The sequence below is a fragment of the Thunnus albacares genome, chromosome 7 (genome assembly GCF_914725855.1).
Source record: "Thunnus albacares chromosome 7, fThuAlb1.1, whole genome shotgun sequence".
NCBI lineage: Eukaryota > Metazoa > Chordata > Actinopteri > Scombriformes > Scombridae > Thunnus > Thunnus albacares.
In genome coordinates, this window is record NC_058112.1 from 24,945,626 (window position 1) to 24,966,271 (window position 20,646).

The 20,646-nt window shown below is 41.2% G+C and overlaps 1 protein-coding gene across 2 annotated transcripts in view; it reads right to left on the minus strand.

Moving 5' to 3' along the window:
• fbln1 (fibulin 1) overlaps positions 1-20,646 on the minus strand; it is a 30,350-nt gene that overhangs the window by 5,464 nt on the left and 4,240 nt on the right. Inside the window, exons 3-16 of one of the 2 annotated variants that reach the window (XM_044356424.1) lie at positions 19,052-19,181; positions 16,401-16,560; positions 15,286-15,348; positions 15,085-15,171; positions 14,778-14,915; positions 14,527-14,664; positions 13,276-13,419; positions 13,054-13,179; positions 12,801-12,926; positions 11,871-11,990; positions 11,518-11,649; positions 11,277-11,400; positions 6,325-6,470; positions 4,799-4,939 (exon numbers count right to left, since the gene is read on the minus strand). In XM_044356424.1, the coding sequence (XP_044212359.1) occupies positions 4,799-4,939; positions 6,325-6,470; positions 11,277-11,400; positions 11,518-11,649; positions 11,871-11,990; positions 12,801-12,926; positions 13,054-13,179; positions 13,276-13,419; positions 14,527-14,664; positions 14,778-14,915; positions 15,085-15,171; positions 15,286-15,348; positions 16,401-16,560; positions 19,052-19,181 (1,775 nt within the window). Of the gene's footprint in view, positions 1-4,798; positions 4,940-6,324; positions 6,471-7,453; positions 10,621-11,276; positions 11,401-11,517; positions 11,650-11,870; positions 11,991-12,800; positions 12,927-13,053; positions 13,180-13,275; positions 13,420-14,526; positions 14,665-14,777; positions 14,916-15,084; positions 15,172-15,285; positions 15,349-16,400; positions 16,561-19,051; positions 19,182-20,646 lie in introns of those variants that run through there. The other variant, XM_044356425.1, reaches the window with a different exon arrangement.

Sequence of the window (20,646 nt, forward strand, 5' to 3'; positions counted from 1 at the left end):
TAACCCACTGTATAAAGTACTGAGTGTACGGGCCCCTCTGGGACCGGATCTTGTGTTTACGGTCTTGTCACTGGTACATGGATGGCCAGTCAGGTCAGGCTGTCCAAACATGATTCTGACCACTCCAAAGCTGGGGCAGGATCCGTGTGCACCCCTGTTCTGAAAAGCCAGCACATGTGGCTTGATATTTTAAGGTCAATTAACAATGAGTCATAGTTACAGATCTCTCAAATGGCCCATGGGTCATTGTTGGACAGTGTCACTCACTGGGTAGTGACATCATTGAAAAGTAGCTGTGGGGAACTGGTTGGTTCTTTTCTTGGATTTTCTGTTTTAGCAGTTGTGGGCCAGAGCAGCTGAGATGACATAACATGCACCATTATCTTTACCACAGCCTTTGTACTATATTACAAGTGACCTTTCAAAGCTAAGACCCATAACTAAGGAACAAAAAATAGACTTGACAATGTAGATTAAATGGAAAAGATATGAGATGAAAACCTGCTTTGTTTCCAATTATAAATCTGGATTTTATATTATGATCTTCTTCTACAGTACATACTAAGTACATCATAAATGGAAGAAAGTACAGTTAATTTTGTGAGCTGAGTGATTAACTAAACAAAGCTACATTTTCTTAAAATCACAGTGCCAGAAGGGAAAGATGATGACTATAATAAATAGATCACCAAACCAAAGGAGATAAGTGTATCTGATGAGTAATTAAGAGTGTTTTATTGCAAGTAATATGTACTGTATGTGTACATACTTGTGTCTTTTTGACTGTGCACATGTTATGTCTATGCAAGCTCTGACATATCTGCATCACTATCTCTTCATCAGTATGTTGATGGTAGAGGACCACCCGAGGGAGGCGTTGTGTGTTTGACTGCGGGGTTGTTGGGTGGAGAAGACCCTGTTTTGATTAGCATTACTAATCTCTTGTGGGGCAGACAAGGATTCCTTATGGGCCTGGCGCGCTCTGGTGGGTCTGCTGCTGCCATGTCATGATTCATCCAAACGACAGCCTCTCAAACTTGAGAAGTTTGTTGTCTGCTTATCTCCACTGCTGTCCTCAACTCCTCACCAGCACAGCCACAAGCCAGAGCCACAAGTTCCACTGGCTCTGAAGTAGTCATGTCTCACACAGAAGGCTCACATTCCACCAGCCACTGTGGATGGCTGCACTGACAGCCATGACTACCTGCATAGAGACAAACAGTCCACTTCCTGTTTCATTCATCTAACTGTCTTTCATTCATATTTATTCTCTACACAGGGTATAAACCACAGAGGCATATTTCCACCTGCATCTCAAAAATGACTGGAATTTAGCTGTTGCGTCTGAAGACTTACAGCTTCTCCAGCGGATGTGCATGATTCATGGAGGACAGATACTGTATTATCTGTTGCTGTGTGAATTTTCAAAATAGACAGCAGTGACTAATGGTACAGTGAACTCCTTCCATGACAAATAATTACTCATGAAGAGGAGTCATTTGGACACATTCATGGGATGACTAAACATGCTCTGACTGTTTGATTCCACAGTTGGATACTTGTTGTATTGTGCATTAGATCTGCACACGTTGATATTGGTCAGCTAGCTGGCTGGGTCAAGTAAAATTATAAGTCGCATAATCGTATGAATATTTTCAAGACGTATTGTGAGTGGTGTGCATATTGCTGTTAACTTCATAGTTTGCACGATAAACAACGATTGGTTGGTTGTCACATCTTTTCCCAACTTAAATAGACCTCAACAACTACTAATTGACAGCCAAAGCCAAGCTGAAAGAATGCATGCATGCTCAGCAAGCCTCCCTTGATATAATGTAAAATGTAAAAAAACCAAAACTAGGCTACAGTACGTTCACTTGGAAAGGTGAAGACGATGTTGATCCCCACAATGATGTAGGACACTGGGGGCTAATCAAACAAGAGAAACACAAGAATTTTATCTGAGGTGAGAGACCGCCAGCAGAATGCCACATGTTGCAGGAAATCCCCCATGGTATCAGCACAGACCACATAGCCAGTGTTTTCAAAGGGTGGACTCATCCATCCACTTGCTGTCTGCCAAAATCAATCATCCCATTATCAACCCTGTTCAAACAACATGTCCCTAATCAAAAGTGGATGACAGCGTTAGCATGAGTAATGCATTCCTACACTGTTTGTATTTCCAAATATGTGTATGATGTGTTACAACTGTTGTCTTAGTTGTAAGGATGATATATACTGAATCACTTTGGTGGATCTGCTATGTGTCTACCTGAAGAGATTTTGTGTGGTCGCCGCAGAGCTACTGTGGTCGTCATGGGAATCTGTAAGTGTTTCATTGGTTCTGATCATGTTTTCCAAGTGCTGAGGGACGGTTGTGTTTGCACAGATGCGTAAGGCTGTCAGGGTTGTCATCCAGATGTGACGGTGCTGGGAAAGCCAGTGATGGATGACCAGGAACTAGGAAAGAGTGGTGTGGCTCTTACACTATTTGCTGTGCTGTCAGCCAATATGCGAATGTGTGCATGTGTGTATATGTGCATATGTCTATGCATACACTGCATGCCTGTGTGTGCAGCTGACTGGTTTTAAGTAAGTGAGCAGAACGGAAAAGACCGTCAGCCAATGCAACTTTTTAAGAATCACTTTTTTCAAGTTAGCAATGGATTCTGAGGATTCCTAATTGCCTCTTTTGTCCCTTTTAAAAACACTAAAAGTGGCCAAAAATAATGGCCAAAGTTAGTTTGAGTTCACGCACTTGTTCATTAGTGGAGCCTCAATGTCTGCTACTCTTCACATCCCACCAAACTGTAATACCACTGTTGGAGACACTGGAGATACTGGAAACTAAGCTTCCTTAAGTGACACGTCAGCGAGCCTCATACAATGGTTACGCAACAGCAGCATCTGTGGGCCAAAGCACCAGCAGCACAACCCACTAAATAAAACCAAGAGGGCCTTCATCGCACCATGGACGCCACACTTCACAGCGAGCAGTCAGTGACCAAAGGCTCCAGTGCACAGGGCCTCAATTTGGATATGTGATGGGCAACTGGTGTTAACATGCAAGAGCTGCATCCAATAAGCATCCAATGGGTTTGGGAGAGAAGTGGCTCCTCACAAACAGGCCTTTCATGTGGTCGTCAGTTTAAGTGCTCTAATGCTCGGCGAGACACTGAGGCCTAGCGTGGGGAAATGGAACAATACATTTAACCACATGAAGCAAAGCGCCCAGGATTACTTCTGCACATATTTTCTCTCTCTCTCTCTCTTTCCTCTTTCATTGAATAACAGTCTCTCACTTTATCTCTCTCTCCCTCTGCAATTTTATTCTCTCTCCCTCACACACACAAACGCACACGCGTGCACACACACACACATACGTACTTGCCCCTGCAAATGAGCACGACTATAAACAGGGAATTTCTTCTAAATCCTGTTTACACGCACGCACAAAGACGCACACAGTAGACAACACATTACAAAACAAGGCTTATCACTCATGCAAAATTACACCATTGCACATTCCAACAAAAACATACCATTATAAGACAGTACAATATAATTATAACTGTTTTTACAGTGAATTATGTGAATTATTGCTGGTAATAAACATTTTTCCACCATGTCGTTGAGAGGATTTGGGTGTGTTTGATAAGCACACATCTGTTTCTGCACAAGTATACAAGAGAGGAACACTTGCATGCACCCACAGTCCAGCCTGAACCAGTGACAGTCACACACTCCTTCCTCCACCCTCTCTTTCCCTTTCATTCTGTAAAGACAGATGTGCATACTGACAGCCCATTCCTCCATCTGTCAGGGAGAGAAGAAGAAGACAACGACACTGTCCTTCCACTACCCTGCCTGCATCTCAGCACACTACCAAAACAAAAATACCTAGACAGGCCCAACAATGTGTCATTCTCGGGCTCACAACACCCTCATCCTCCCAGGGCCATGGCTCAGTTCAGCTCTCCCACAGGCGTGCAGCAGCCTTGGGTCACTACCAAACTAAAGGATGGGAATGGCTTCTACCCAAACATGTGTTGTTGTTACACATCACTGGAGATGGTATCTGCTGCTCCTACTTGAACTAGTGCAGGGCCCTTCTTGTATGCTGGCAGGCAGCTGAACAGGTAGTTATGATGAACTGCTTGTCAACTGCAATCACTCATGTATGTGTGCATGTGAATACACAAGTGTAGATGCACACACTCTATTCCTGCACATACTGACATTGTGGAAAGTAATGATCTGCTTTGGATAAGCATAGCCGTGGATAAGTGAATTAAATGGTACTTTGTTTAACCACAAGTCTGTGAAAATTGATGCCAAATATTTGGTGAGACAGAAACAGGCCTTCATCTGTCTCAAAGAGCCACTCAGAGGACAACTCTCCAAAGACTCAGACACCAAGAGCCCCCATGAAGATGATGACAGCTACATGATGCCACCACACTGCAAGAACCATAACAGGCTGTGTCAGATGTACTTATATCAGGGGGTCCAGACATTCCTTATGGGAGATTTCTGTGCGTTTGTCCCTTCTCAATGTGCACATGTGACATTGGTTTGTAAAAAAAATACATTTATATACTTCAAAATGAGAAATTAGGTCAGAAAACCACCTCTTTTGTCAAAGAGAAAATGTAATTTCCAGTCACAGAGGCTGTCAGAAGCTGGTACAGGCTGCATGTTAAAGCTGCTATTGTCGAATGTTTGCAGTTGGTTGGGTCATCCAGACTACCCAGACTTCACAAATCACAAAGCAAAGCAAAATCCCTGTACTCACCCACATACATTCCATTCTCTACCCGCTTGATGATGTCAAAGGCGTTCTCCACGTTGCCCTCCAGGATGTCAAACTTGACGTCGTAACTGCCTAAGCGATAGGACCCGTAAGCCGGCACCGTAGTTCTCAGGAAAACAATCTCTGTTGGAAGATAACAATTAGACACAAAAAACTTTTGAAAACCTAAACCCTCATAATCACACTGAGTTTATGCCGCCAAACATGTGCCAACTCTTGCTTTTCTTTTTTTTTTTTCCGAGAGAGACAATAAAATGGGAGACAGAAAGGTCTATGTTTATCGTACACTGAGGGGGTCACAGGAAGGTTGAGACTTTCCAATACTGATGTTCAGCTAAAGGGCCTCGAGTCCTTTACACCTCAATTTGGAACTTATGAGACATGACAAGAGCTTTACTCCTCGTGACGTTGAGCATGAGTGTGTCTGAAACTTGCACTGCATGTCGGCCAATAGATGCTTGTCAGCTGTCACTGTCTGTGAGTGATTACCGTGGTTACTCATATCCAACCAGTATGGCACTTAGTCTCTGGTGTGGGCCAGCCAAGCCCCGGACAGCATTGAGAACATCATGAAATAGCAAATTTGGGGGTCAGAGGTAGTCATATGGATTCTGACAACTGCAGGGAACTGCATTTGATGGGAGCTGAGAGATTAAAAGTGATAAAGTAGAACGAAAGACAAAAAAAACAATGAAGACCTAATTGACACTAAAAAACCACAAGTTCTTTGGAAACAGTGAATTTGAAGACATCGTGCTGTCTTCAAATTCACTGTTTCCAAAGATTTCAACAGAATATTCTGTCACAAAATGAAGCCTCAAATATGGGCCTTTGTGGGTAAGTGAAAATATAGAGGATACACAGAGGAAATTGTAGGGGAGCTTAGATGATCAGTAATTCTCTAAGCATTGTAAAGTCAAAAATGAAATGTAAAAGAACAGTTTGACATATTAGGAAATACATTTATTAACTTTCTTGCCAAGAGTTAGCTGAGAAGATTGATACTACTCATGGCTGAATGGTAAATATGACATTATAGCCAGCAGCTTTTAGCTTAGTTTAGCCTTAAGACTGGACACAGGGGAAAACAGTTAGCCTGGCTCTGTGCAAAGGTGACAAAGTACATACGCCAACGTGCACCTTTAAAGCTCACTAATTAAAAACACATGTAAATTGTCACTTTTAATCATTTTCTGCATGGGTTCAACAAAGAAGAAATAATGAACTACCTTTGGACAGAACCAGACTGGCTGTTTCACCGTGTATCCAGTCCCTATGCCAAGCTATATTTACGCTATAAAAATGAGTGTGCTATCAATCTTTTATTCTAATTCTTGGCAAAAAAGTGAATAAGCATAATTCCCAAAATGTCGAACAATTTTTTCCAAGATTCGATCATTCACCAAGGAACTTTCTTTTGATGGGACATAATTGTATTTTTGCCCATCTGGATTGCTCAAAAAGTTTCCCTGTTTCACTATTTAAAGAAAGGCTGGAGCTGTACCTACCCTCTGGCTTTGTGAACTCTCTGAAGGTTGGCAATGAGATAAAGGTGTGGGACAGAGAGTGCATGGGGTCCAGAACACAGGCGACATCATTAGGCTGACAGGACTTAATACAGCGAATGGTGTCCGAGCGTTCCAGCCTTGCCACTCTAGAGGAGAGAACAAACATACACACCCACAAAGAAAAAAAAAACACACAAACACACACATGGCCTCTGACCTTTAGGTAAAGTCTATATAAAGACTTCAGAGTAAACCCGCCTTTGGTTTCTAAAGCTCACAATAACAGGGCATCCTTAGGAACATCCCACTGCGTAATCAAGAACTCAGTGGGACAACTCCAGTGGCTGCTACACAAACAATATCAGAACAAGACAGCAGGGATACTAGATATAGCAGTCAACATCAAAAACAATCAAATTCCACATGGTTTGGAAGAACAATAAATTCACAATGGCCAAAGCTCATGCCGAAGCCAAAGTTTGTAGCTTGTGGAGACTCGTGCTGCCATTGATGCACTATTTCAAGCTGTGTGGGAAATTAATTACTACACTCACAGAGAATGATCCACAACCTGCTCAGGAAAATATTTGGATTTGCTGAGCATCCCCGGCTTCACATCAGATAATCTCTTAAGGAGGAGGATTTATGGGGCAAGGGAGTGTTCTAAGAGACTCCTAAATTGTGAGCAACATGACTAGACAACTCCCCAGCCTCTCCCCAGGGCAGCTCTCATCCTATTATTTAGGGCTTTGTTTATTCCACAGCCTAATCAGTGACAGGTCGGAGGGAATGGAGGGCCTCTGCTGGCTCCTAAAGCTAACGCCACCTGAACTATCGCTATTCACTACCTGTCTGCTACATAAGATTTTGTGAGAGGTTTTTAAGGCATTAACAAGCTCATAAATCAAGAGTTTGACTTTGAAACAACGAGGAACTCGTGATCAGGAGAGAGCTATTGAAACAAAATAAAAGCCTTAACTTTGACATCCAAGATGTTAAATTCAAAGTTGGTCTTCACAAAGGAGACAAGTCAGTACACGGTTATATTGGGTTATGAAAACAGCCAAGTTGCCATGTATAAGTCCAGTTAATGTGCATGGCAGCCATATAGCCACATAGTGAGTCATGGGCTGTGGATCTCTGGCGTTCCTCAGGGGACCTATAGGCTGTAGCTCAAAGCCCAGGCCCAGCTTGGGTTGCAGGGCTCCTTTCATGGAGAGCGAGGAGAGAAGCCCCTGACAAAAAGTCAAGCCACCACTGGGTAGGGGCTTGTAATTAGCAATTAGCGGGTGGGTCCAAGTTTTGCTTTGGCCCAGGCCAAACCCACAAAATGTTCTCCTAGTTTATAATACCACGGCCTGAGCTGCAGAAGGACCCGAGCTGGGCTCTAGAGGACGAGGTGAAAGCTCTGTTGGGGTAGAGAGTAAATTTACGAGAAGATAATGACCCAGGATGAACTGCCCCTTTACACACAGACGGATACTTCAAAGCAGGGGCAGCAAGTGGAGCTAATTACAACATATGTGTGTGTGTGTGTGTGTGTGTGTGTGTTAATACATGTGTACATCTGCACTGCCTACACATGTGTTTATATGTTCATTTGTGCATTTATGCATGCAAACATGCTTGTGTGTGTATGTGTGTGTGTGTGTGTTTGTGCGCGCGTGCATGCATATATGCACGTCTTCTTCATCTCTCCATGCCTCACGTGGCCCAGCCCAGGAGAAAAACCCCAATACTTTCAGACCAGAAAGAAAAACAGACTTTTTGGATGAAAGTCCTCTGGTCAAGCATAGGGCCTTTTATTTTTTTGGTAATTATTATTTATAGTCGGCACATTGATAACGCCCCAACACAAACACTGCAGGGCATCATTCATTCTGTGCGCGGTGATGTTGCTGTACCACAAATTGTTCAGACCACCGGCCAGAGCCCAGAGCCCCATAACTCAATGTCAGAAGGGAGGAAAAAACCTCCTGCGCGCCACTATGTTCTTATTTTAAGGATATCCCCACTAGGGACCAAGTGCATCTTTACTGGCCTGACAGCTCAGGACAGGAGGAACCTAGGACATCTGAATTTACAGTTATTATAAGCCACAGCCCCAGGCAGCAGCCTCACAGCATGTCAAACTATTTATACTCTATCCTGCTGGTGCACATTTCCCTCTCCTTTGCCACTGCATCCCATCGCGTGTCACTTACTCAGCCTTCATTTGGATTATCTGTCTGCTTTGGGGTTTACACCCGCAGTATGCAGTGGAAATCTGTGCATTTCACATTAAGTCTAAAATGTAATAGGAGTTAGGGACATGTGCATGAAAATAACTGCCAAAGAAAGATGTATTTGCGGTGCAAGGTAACTGACATTTGGGAAATGGGAGTAACAATGCATTAAAAGACCCAATTTGGCTCATTTTGACTGGAATTTGGAGGTATGGAATTACTGGAATTATAAATACTGAAATGTGAGGTATATCCGCATACAGTATATAAGTGAAGGGCTTGAGTTATGGATGGAAAATCCAAAATTTGTGTTTTTCTTAACTGATTTAAAATACGGGCTTGGTTTTGCCCTGCTTTTAAAGAAAACATTAGTAAATAATAACATTATTAATGAATTCAGTTGTTATATAGTGTTAATATGTGTTTTAAAAGACCTTGTGTTTCAAGTTTTAGAGATTTTCATGTATAGTTGGATTTCTTCATCCTTGAAGCTGTTGGAATAACAGTAATATGAAACTATGTGAGGAAGTCGTCATGCCTCCATCTGTGATTTGGCCTCACATCCCAACTGCTCACTTTGCTGTATTTGATTAAACCCCACAATGCACCATTATCAAGAACTGGATTTGACTTGAACATGTGTTATTTCTATTTCAATTTTAATAGAAAACTGTTCATCCAACACATAAACCATAAAATACTGCAAAACGTCAGACTTTATCATGCAACCATCATCAAATTACACTCGGTTGTAGGCAGACTTAAGTCATTACCATTTTACGATTTACCCTGACCTAGAACGCCACCTAGCGGTTACCACATTGCCTTATCTCCAAGAAGATACATTCAATTGGACCTAAATTATACTGCTAATGATCATTATATCTATAGTTAAGATTATGTAATTTGCTACAAAACTAAAAAATGTGCTTCTTTCTTCTGATTCTGTTTACTGTATTGTTTTGCTCACATTAACTCTTAAAAATTATGTATTATCTTTAACATATGTGTCTATGGTGGGACAGAGTTGTACAGTAATTGTGTTTTTAAAACAGTACTGAACAAGGCTAGCTTATCTCCCAGGCAAAGGGAGAAGCTGCCCCGTTGTTTCGGACTATCAGTGGCCCTGAAAGCCCCATATTCACAGTGTAAATCTTGGTTTGTGGTCATTTCATTAATTAAAAATATATTTAAGGATATGAACCACTTAATGACAATATCAAAATCTAGTTATCATTTTTCCAAATAAATTGGTGTCATATCTGTTTGAGATCGCACCTACTGTATCTAAATACAGTTAACCCACCTTTTTAGGCATAAATAAGAAATGTTAATGATTATTGGTTATGAAGGTGGATATTGGTCTTTAACGATCACTAATTGGAAATCCTAATTTATATTTACACTCACTTACCAGTTCATTAGGTACACCAAGGTGAATACAGCAGCCCTGCAATAAATTTTATCTTAACGAAGGTTATAATTTTCAATTTTTATTTAATCTGTTTTTATTTTATGGCCATTTTGGAGGCTGTAGTTTGTACTACTGTTGGGCTACACTGGGAGGTGTTTCTGATATTTTGTCCATCCCATTTATATGAATCTGTTTCCTCCACTAGACAATGTATTTAAGATTACACATCATTTTTTTAGTGTAGTAACTTAAGTAACCCTACATAAGATTTGTGTTTATTCTAATAGGGGATTGTAAGGTACTCTGGGCTCCTCCTGGGTAGCAAACACCAGCACTTTCGCAAGGTACGTGGTGACTGTGTTGTAGCGACGCAGCCTTAGCTCCATAGACAGCTCAAAGTCCTGTGGCTTGTCGAGGAGCTTTGCCACTGACATCACGCCGCCGGTGGGCACCCGATCCGTCTTGAAGTAACCGCCCTCGTTGCCAGAGGTGATAGCGATCTGGATGTCATCGCCGGGCACGTTGTGGGAGGGGCCCATGCGGAAGATGTTGGTGAAGACAGGGATGTTGGTGGGGAAGGTGAGGTAGTAGTAGGTTATTCTCACGGGCATGGCCAGGCACTCGACAGACTCATTGCAAAGCAAGCGTTCACATCGACTGTGAAGAGAGATGGGTGGGGGGGCAGGGGCAGGGCAGGATGGGACAAGACAGAACAAAACAAGCACAGAGAGACACACAGAGAGAGAGAGAGAGACCAGGTGTAAATTTAATTTGCCGTGCATGGCATGCAGTGGAGGGAACATCGAACTCAGCAGCCTAGCACTTGACAGGCGAGTCATGGTGCCGTCTGTGGAATCATGCAAGAAGTTCTGTCACTGCCTCCATAACAAGGTGGCCATACACAGCCTCTATTATATTTGAGCTAATAACAAAAAGTATCCATACGCATGTTATCATTCTACAACAACAGAACATGCTACAGCCGAATCTTTTCTGAAGTCATTCTAGCATTGAGCATACTGGACATGCAGAGCCTTGATCCACACATACAAATAAGTGTTGGTTTCAAAAGCCTGTTGTAATCAGAGCTCTTGGTAGGATCATCATCCAGACTTGACTGAGGTTAATGCTCTGTGTGTGTGTGAGGTTTTTTTAACATCATCTTATTAATTACATCGATCCATTAATTCTCATATTGATGCAAGCACTGATGACACATTTAAAAGTGTATGACTGTGTTAATGTTTGCTTGTGAATGTGTATCCTGTTTAGCGTGTGAGTGTGTGCAACAGGGAAAGAATCCAGATACTCACGTCTCTCCAACACGGCGGTAGTTGTTTGGACAGTCAAAGGAAAGGCATCTGAATCCTCCCTGCACATTAAAGCAGCTCTGATTCTCTGAGCATGTGTGTGTGCCCGTCACGCATTCATCAACATCTGAGAGCGAAAAGACAAAAAATTGGAAAAAAATGGGATTTCAAAACATTCACAAAAGTAACCTGCAAAACTGACATAAACCTGGAGACATTATGTGTAACATTAAGGACATCTTACCCTGACAGCTGCGCCCATTGGGTGACAAGGTGTAACCATTGACAGGACAGGAACAGTGGAAGCTGCCAGGGGTGTTGTGACAGCGATAAGAGCAAATATGACCTCCAGTAGGCAGGGCACATTCATCTATATCTGGAAGGGTAAAGGAGAGAGAAAATGCCACTTCAAACCAACAATAATTAAAGCAAAATATCTTTTAACAAATGTTATCTGAGAAGTACTGTAGCACTCTGAACTTAGAGAAAACACATGGTAAACTCTGTTAATCTTAGGAATGCACAGAAGCAAGTTGACAGATTTGTCAAGATATTTATGTATTCCTTTATGTACCTGACAGAATAGTTTCATTTTACCTTCACAAGTCATTCCATCAATGTCACTGAGCTGGTAACCACGGCGACAATAACACTGGTAGGAGCCATACACGTTGGCACACTCTTGACTGCATGGGTTGCTCTCACACTCATTCAAATCTACACAGAGAAAGCATGATAAAAGACCATTATGAACTTTATCAGACCAGGGCAATAAAGAGCCTGCCCCTGCCAAGGAGCTGTGTCCATACTGTCCATTTGCAAGCAGAGGTGCTTTAATTTGCATTTACTGCTAAATAAACAGTTGCATGCACAGTTATACACTTGTTTTACTTGTAAACAGGTTATTGAGAGTAGGCCTAATTCATTAAGAATGACTGTGGGTCATAGGAGGATGGGTTTTTAACATCTGGCAATCTCAAAAGTGTCCACCACCTCAGGCCATAAAAAGTAAACAATAGAAGGATAAATAACATCACAATACAAGTGTGGGATGAAATTATGTCTGATTGTGTGATTAATGTTGCTTTTAACTGCACACTACAACTGTGAACAGTTGGATTGATGAATGGCTGTTTCCATACTGATAAAAGTTGGTGGATTATGAAAACAATGATGAAGATACATCCAGGACGGTATTGTTTCAGATCTGTGAAAGGCAAGTCAAGCCAAGTCAGTTTTATTTGCATTTCACAAATCACAAATTTGCCTCAGGTGGTCTGATATATTTCATTTCATAAATATATAAGAATGTTGTCAACGATCCAAACCAAACTAAAAAAGCCTGATGCCACAGCAGATTGCAGAAAAGATGTGTCAACTAGTGACAAATGTGGTCCAACTCTGGATTGAACAGGGGTTTGTATTATTCCAATTACTGAGAATATATGTATAGTACAGACTACAGTATACACAGCATATGCAGTATATAAAGAGTTGCAATTCTCCTCATTTGAATATATGACTTACCATCACAATTCCTGCCATCAGCGGCTAGCTTGAAGCCAGTGGTGCAGCTACACTTGTAGGATCCCAGGATGTTCTCACACTTGTGAGCACACAGGCGGCCAGGGTAGTGCCTGCATTCATTAATATCTAAAACACAAAGTCAAAATATGGCCCAATGAAATTATCAAATAGTAGAGAATGTCTTATTTGAATGCAGACAATCTGCCTGGATTTGGACTTACGTAAGAGCATTAAGTGAGATCTCTCTGCTTACCCTCACAAAGCCGACTGAGGCTGTTGAAGATGTAGCCAGACCCACACTCACAGCGGTAGGAGCCCACCAGGTTGATACAACCATGACCTGCACAGACCTTCTCAGGGCCCTTGCACTCATCAATATCTGGGGATACAAGCAGCAGAAAACACCATGATATACACTGCCGGTAGGTTAGTAAGATACTGTGTATGTACAGTAGGAATGGTGAGTCAGACGTACCAACGCAGCGTGTGCCCTCTTCGTTGAGGTGATATCCTCGACCACAGTTAACTGAGTTCCTCTGACAGATGTAGGAGCCAACTGTGTTGATACAGACCTGCCCTTGTTGGCATGGACTCGTCTGGCTAACACATTCATTGATATCTGAGACACAGACACAGATGATATTGATAAATAATTAAGAGGTTTAAGACCTCTTTGTATTGCATTATGATTTAACCCTATTTGTAATTGTATTATGATTTAAATTAAATCTCATATGGCAACATTAGATGTATATGTCCAATAAGGAATATGCGAAACAGATCATAAGGCAAGAATTGCAGGTGTAACTTTTTATTCTAACCCATTTTTGAAAATGAGGATCAGTGTATCTTCTTGTTTAGTTAAACCATATCTACCAACACAAGCTTGTGACATCATGCTTTGGCTGTTGTTAGGAGCTACCTAATAATGAGAATCAATTACTCAAGATAACAAGATTCAAGTACTCATGCCCTTTTAGCAGCCTGTATAAATGTTCATTACACCCCACAATATGAAGGAGTTAGAAATAATGTACAACAAATCAAATGTTTCTCTTCTTGGAGTCTTAAAGTGAAAATGTAAAGGTTTTTCTGAAGGTGGGGAAAGAGGTTGTAAACAATGATATTTTGGCCTGATGGTGGCACAAGAAAGGTCATGAAGCATCTGAAATGGAAAGGGTCCATCTTTTTGCGCTCAGTAAATATGATTCAAGGAAATTTTCCAATTAGATTGCAATATTCCTTGTGTATTAGTGAAAATTTGGACCCAATGGTGGTGCTTTAAGAAATTTCACTGTCACCAAAACATTCAGAGTTATCCTAAATCCTACTAAATCCTAATATTTTCCCAGAAAATGAATACTCAGAGGACAAATCCTCTGGGGAATGTTGAAATCTGGCCATTAGTTTTCAATATCTTATACTGTATACAAAGCTGGCAATCAGAGTTGCAGTTATCCTATTAGATTTCCTGTGCATCAGGGGAAAGTTTGACCTGAAGTTGGTGCAAGACAAAAGAGAAGGAGGTCAAAATTCTGTCATGACCACCATACCAAATGTAATTGCTGTGGGCAGACCAACAGACAAAAGGACTGGACCATTATCTGAACCTAGAATCATCTAAGTATACACCTAAAATATGTTCCTTTTGTTCTAGTCAAAGAAAATACTTCACTATTCAGGAAATGTCACAAAAGAGCTCTTTGTATTGTAAGGATTTGCTCACCAATGCAGTTTCCCAGGGCATCCTGGATAAAGCCGGACCCACACTTGACCTTGGGAAGACAACGGAATGACCCTTGGGTGTTTTGGCACTGAAACTCTGGGCCACAGTTATGGATGCCAGTCTCACACTCATCAATATCTAGAGGTAAAACATCACAGCAGTATTGCCTTTGAACACACTCCTGTCAACATGTACAAAAACATGACTCAGATACAACAACCCACAGGCAACCTGAGGCCAATGTGACTGACCTTTGCAATTGTTGTTGTCGGTGAGTTCATAGCCAGTCCCACAGCTGACCTCTCTCTGGCAACGGAATGAGCCCTCTGTGTTGATACAACGCTCTCCTCCCCGACAGTTGCTGGATCCCAGCAAACATTCGTTGATATCTGGGAGAGGAGAGGATAGTAGAGGGGAGGGGAGGGGAGGAGAGGAAGGGAAAGGAGAGGAGAGGACCCATTATATTCCATCACAGCTTCAAATCAAGATGCTGAGTCTTAAAATAAAACTATTAACCTTTCAAATTATAAGGTGTGGACAAGTGCAAAGGTCACTTACCCTCACAGCTCTTTCCATCTGGTTTCAATTTGTAGCCCTTGGAGCAGCCACATGTGCCATTACCCACACAGAGATGAGCACATTTCCCTAAAAAAAAAACAACAACACACAAACATGTTGACAATCGATCACTGTGCTTACCATGTTAAATGAGTTAGGTGTAAAGTGCTTGAAATAAGCTTGTAGATGATCATACTATACCATTGCATTGATCGGTAAATACTGAATTATCTCCATTTTCTGTGGTAGCATCCTTGTTTGGTACTGTGAGAGAGAAAAAAAGGCATGCTTATTTATATGCTTCACATCTTGAGGAGCAGCCCTTTCCAAAATGTTGCACCTATTTTCAGCTACAAACAATGACTATTTTCAATATCAACTCATCTATTGACTATTTCTTTATATATCAATCAATTGCTTACCAGTGATGGAAGAAGTATTTAGATCCCTTACTTAGTAAGTAAAAGTACATAAGTAAATCAGCACATAAAGTATCAGAAGTAGACATATGAATACTGCAGGAAAATGCCTCTTGTCAGTGCTAGAGTATGATACAGTATGTTATATTATTACTAATGCTACATTAACATCTAAACATCAATTTAATGTTGTAGTTGATTGAGAGGGACCAATTTTATCTACAGTATATATTGATGGTAGTAATCTTTAAAAACATCATATGTTTTAAGATGACCGTACATCTGAATGAATCTTGATTTGAAAAATAATTAATCAGATAAATGCAGTGGAGCAAAAAGTACATTTTCCTTTGAAATGTAGTAGAGTAGATATGCTTAATTAGGTTTCATAACTGCTGCTTAAACTATAAAACTATGTCAAACATAGTGACAAAGGGTTTTGTTTTCAGGGGTTAATTAACAAAGCCCTAATATTTTTTTTATAGCTTTATAAAATATTGAAAATTGAACTAACGTTAGCAGTTCTGAAGCTGTAACTAACATTACAGCTTTTTACAAGATAACTGCCTGCAATTTGTCTGTTTTCTGTCAAACAAACAATGATTGACTATTGATCTGAGGCTCAAGTTCTCCTTCAAGTGTACTCACTGTTGACTTCCAGTGAAAGCTAACTGTAATAACCATATGTTTCCACCAGAGGGCAGTGTGGGTTTATGTTTGACAACACCAGTGGCATTTTAATTTCTTCATTTAATTATATTCCTTCTACTCCTCAACCTTTAATATTTTGAGAAGTTGAATAATAATTACCTGATACGTTTCAAACAAACTTGAAGAATTGATATTTATTAAAAAAAATGTAAATATTTAGCCCCCTGCATGCTTTTTTTCACCCACATTCACTTTGCTCTACGGGTGTGGTCTGGTTATCTGGGGCTCCATCCACGCAGCATGCCCGGGACACAAGGCCACACTGGTAACCTACTGACAGGTTGTGGTCACAGGGAAGTCCCTGCTCTTGAGTCGCCTTCCCCAGAAGACAACATTCACAGCACATCTACAGAACACAGAATACAATACAATAACCATTAGTGCACATTTCATAATACAGACTGAGTGGCATAGAAGCATACACAAAGTAAATCTTAAAATTTTATTGAAAGGGAGAGGAAAATAACAATTTATCAGGACTTAATATACCAAGAGGAGTATCAACAAAAATGTAGACAAGGGCGAAGAGATTGTGGGATAATGTAGGTTGGTAGAATACTGTACTGTAGATCAAACAGCATTTTAAACTGAACAATGAGGGGGAGGTGATGCAGACAGACAGACAGCCAAGCACTCAATCAACCAGACAGACAGAAAAGGAGGTTGATTGAGAAGGGGCGCCAACTGACAGACTTCAGACAGACAGACAGACAGACATGACTAAGAAAGTAGTAAGCCAGTAAGGAAGATGGACAGACAGACAATGATAAGATGACATCATCCCCTCTAGCTGAAGCACACTCAATCAATCATTATGGCAGCCTGGTAATGTCAGTCTGCGAAGGGAATGAATGGTGCAGTGCGTGGGGGGGGATGGGTGTGTTTGTGTTGCAGTTTGGGGAAGAGGGATATATACCTGAAAAATGACATTGTGTGATATACCATGTATGTAGTGATGGTGATCGCACGACTGAACACATGACACAATTCTTGCAAATACTGTAACTCTAATAGTTGCATACCATTATTCCTTAACTACTATGCTGTATGTGTCTGTCTGTTTGTGTGTAGGTGTGTGCCTGTGTGGCCTTGAGAATATTATAAAAAACGTTCAGGCTTTCAGGAAACTACAGTAAAGAAAAACTTTTCAGGACAGTGAGAACAGTAAAGTAGAAGTAAAGCAGTAAAGTATGATATAATATCAGGCACTGCATGTTCAAAACCGTGCGAACACAAACTGTGCCGGCACATTCAACCCTGACCTATCCTGAAAACAATGATTAGTGATGGATTTAAGCATCAGATCAGCAAGGTTTACTAAATCAGGGCAGGTGAGATGATATTGGATATGAGTTGTCAATTTCAGAAAAGTAATAGAGTTGTAAAACAATGATATGGGAAACACTATTTAATAAAACTTGCATTTTAACACGCACTGATCCAAGTCTCATTGTTAAATGAATATTTTGACATTGTGGGAAAAACACTGATTCACTTTCTTGCTGCAACAACATCTGCTTAGCTTAGCTTAGCATAAAGACTGGAAACAGGGAAACAGCTAGCTTGTCTCTGTCTAAAAGTCCAAGTTCCAATCTATATGAGCACCTCTAAAGCTCAATAATTAACACATTATATCTTGTTTGTTTAATCCAAACCTTGCTGTGGTTTTTTTCAGGGGGGTTATGTAGTGGACTATTTGTTGGCCGAGGGCAATGACTACCTGGAGTCTAGAGCCTGTCTGGAGTCTGCAGCTAACTGTTTCCCTGTGTTTCCAGTCCTTATGCTAAGCTAAGCTAACCACATTCTGGCTGTAGCTTCATGTTTAACAGACAAATATGAAAGTGGTATTGATCTTTTCATCTAACTCAGTAAGAAAGGGAGGTTATTTCCAAAAATGTCCAACTATTCCAATAAAAGTTACATCTAAATGTTATAGATAAAACTATGAATGTATAATGTGCATTTTATTTATGTTTCTCTTTTTGGTTTCGAATAACAGCTTACCACTGTCAGCATTACTCTCCATCCAAATGGTTTTTTAATCACATTTTTGTGGGATTTCTTCCTCTATGTTATTGAGGGGTTTAAGGTTCTGGGGAATGATTTTCATCCTTTGTTTAATAATGTGAAAAAGCCCTCCCATACTGTAAATGTAGTGGAACGATGTACAAATCTTGACTTGACTATTATTTTACCCAGATCAAGCCAGGAAAACCATCTCCTATTCATCCATAGAAAGATTTTATCTTATTCACCTTACCAGGGCACATTTATCTAAGGGCTGCCGTCTGCACTTTGCAGTCAAGCTAGTAAAGACAAGCTGTCCCACTAGCAATTATCTGATCCTGTCATGAAAATGCAACTTGTATACCCCCTCTCCACATTTTGCCAAGCATCTATCTTCCTGATGTGTTGATGTGCAGGGTGTTGTGAAAATGAAGAGACGCACAGAGGGTTGGGTTTAGAGGGAATAAAAACATAGATGGGCTGAAAAGTGCTTGGATGTGAGCCTACAGAAGATTTTGAGTCAGAACTGAATTATAATCTATCTGACAGCAACAAGCTCCACTCCTCCCTGGAGTGACATGCCTCATCCTGCTCACGGCGCACGTGCACACACACACACAACACAAGACACACACCATTGCTCTCATCAATCATTCTCCTCCAAACTGGCTGTCCAGCAGAATAATGTACTGTACATTGATTGAGGAGAGGGAAATTTTTGGTGCACACAATGATTTCATTCTGTCTTCTCGTTTCTATTTGCAGAATTTGGAGTTGGCTAGGCACACATACACCAATACACATATGTACACACACAGATAAAAACAGACCTTTGTAGTCTTGGACTCGCAGTCGTTGGCAAATAAAGAATCGCAGGCTCCTTGGTCTTTGGCCATGTTGATACCAGAGGTGCACACGTTATCCTCAAGCACTGTTACACAGCACTGCTCCTGCACTATCCTGTCAGCAGGAGAAACCACAAAACACAGGTGATGCATTTATTCCAAACTCTATCAATAATGTCCTCGGTGCAATACAACTCTGCCATCAAGTGTAGCCTATTAAAATCCGCCTGAGGCAAGCCTGATGGGGCTCTCAGAGTTATCACACTAAAAATGCGTGGATGAGTAGGTTGAGTAATTCCTATGTGAATTCATTGGTGGAAACTGGAAGTTTATTCTGTTCTGCAACACAGACATCACTTAACTGGGTTGAGCAGCACTCCATGCAGTCTTTGTTCTGTTGTTTTAGACCAGAGCTAAACTGGCACTTCAGTTCCAAGATGAACATTTGTCCACCTCCACATGTCCTTACTCGTGGTGGGATTGTAGCTTTTTGAAGGCATTACTCTTGTAATAATGTAACTAAAACAAACCACTCCCTGAAGATAAGCATGTTGTGTCCTGTAAGAGCGGAGAATAGCTGGCCACTAATTGAGTGACTAACAGTTTCCAGAAGTTACCTTGAGCACAATCGTCACAGTTTTTCCATAGAAATGAGTGATGACATGTTACATACGGCATTAAAAATAAAGTGAGCTGGTACAGGAAGTTTTGCAGCTAACTTTGACCACTGTGCTCCCTATGAAGGAGGATCGTGAAAAAAATATACTGCATATTACTATGAAAGCTGTTTAAATGCCAAAAGCAATATCTGGGAAGAGGCACAGCCCCTCACATGAGAGCATTATTATCAAACTATCAGTTACATTATGTTTTGGTTTCGTCAGATTTCATGGTATTGTCTAACATTTGCTGTCTGTTAGTGCAGTCCAATCAGTTAACAGTGGTTTCCTTCTGGTCTGGATCTCTGTCTCACTGCGATTTTACAAGACAGAGAGCATAAAACGCCACCCCCTCACCTCTCTTCTCTCATTTCCAACAAGCCTCTTTATCAACTCTTACCAGAAATCTCTTTCCACATAAACTAGCGTAGATCTCAAATTCACGTCAATGCACACACCTCCTCAGCAGAACCTTTTAAGGGCACAGTCGCGCTTCTGTTTTTCTTTTCTCTTCTCTCCTCTCCTCTCTCTTTTTTTTTTCCCTTTGGTGTCTGAAGTAATCGTTCAGATTTCCTGTTATTGCCTCTCTCCATCCTCCCTCTATGTCGCGTTTCACCTCTAAGGTATTTCCTGGGTTTCGAAATAGCCCCTCTTCTGACCCCCCTCACCCTTTTCCACCCCCCAAATCCCTGCTCCCCCACAAACCTCTGCCCTTTTCCTCTCTTCCCCTCACACTATAATTTAGACAAATTTGGGATCACTTAGGGTGGCTATGGTAAATGTGTTTGCCATCAGCATTCACAGCAGCAGATCTCCCTGGGTTATGGGCACTGAACCTATGGCAGCACACCTTCTAGGGTTACTAGCAGACCTGTTATTATCCCATCACTATTAGTGTTTCCTGCTCTCACGTGAAGTGAA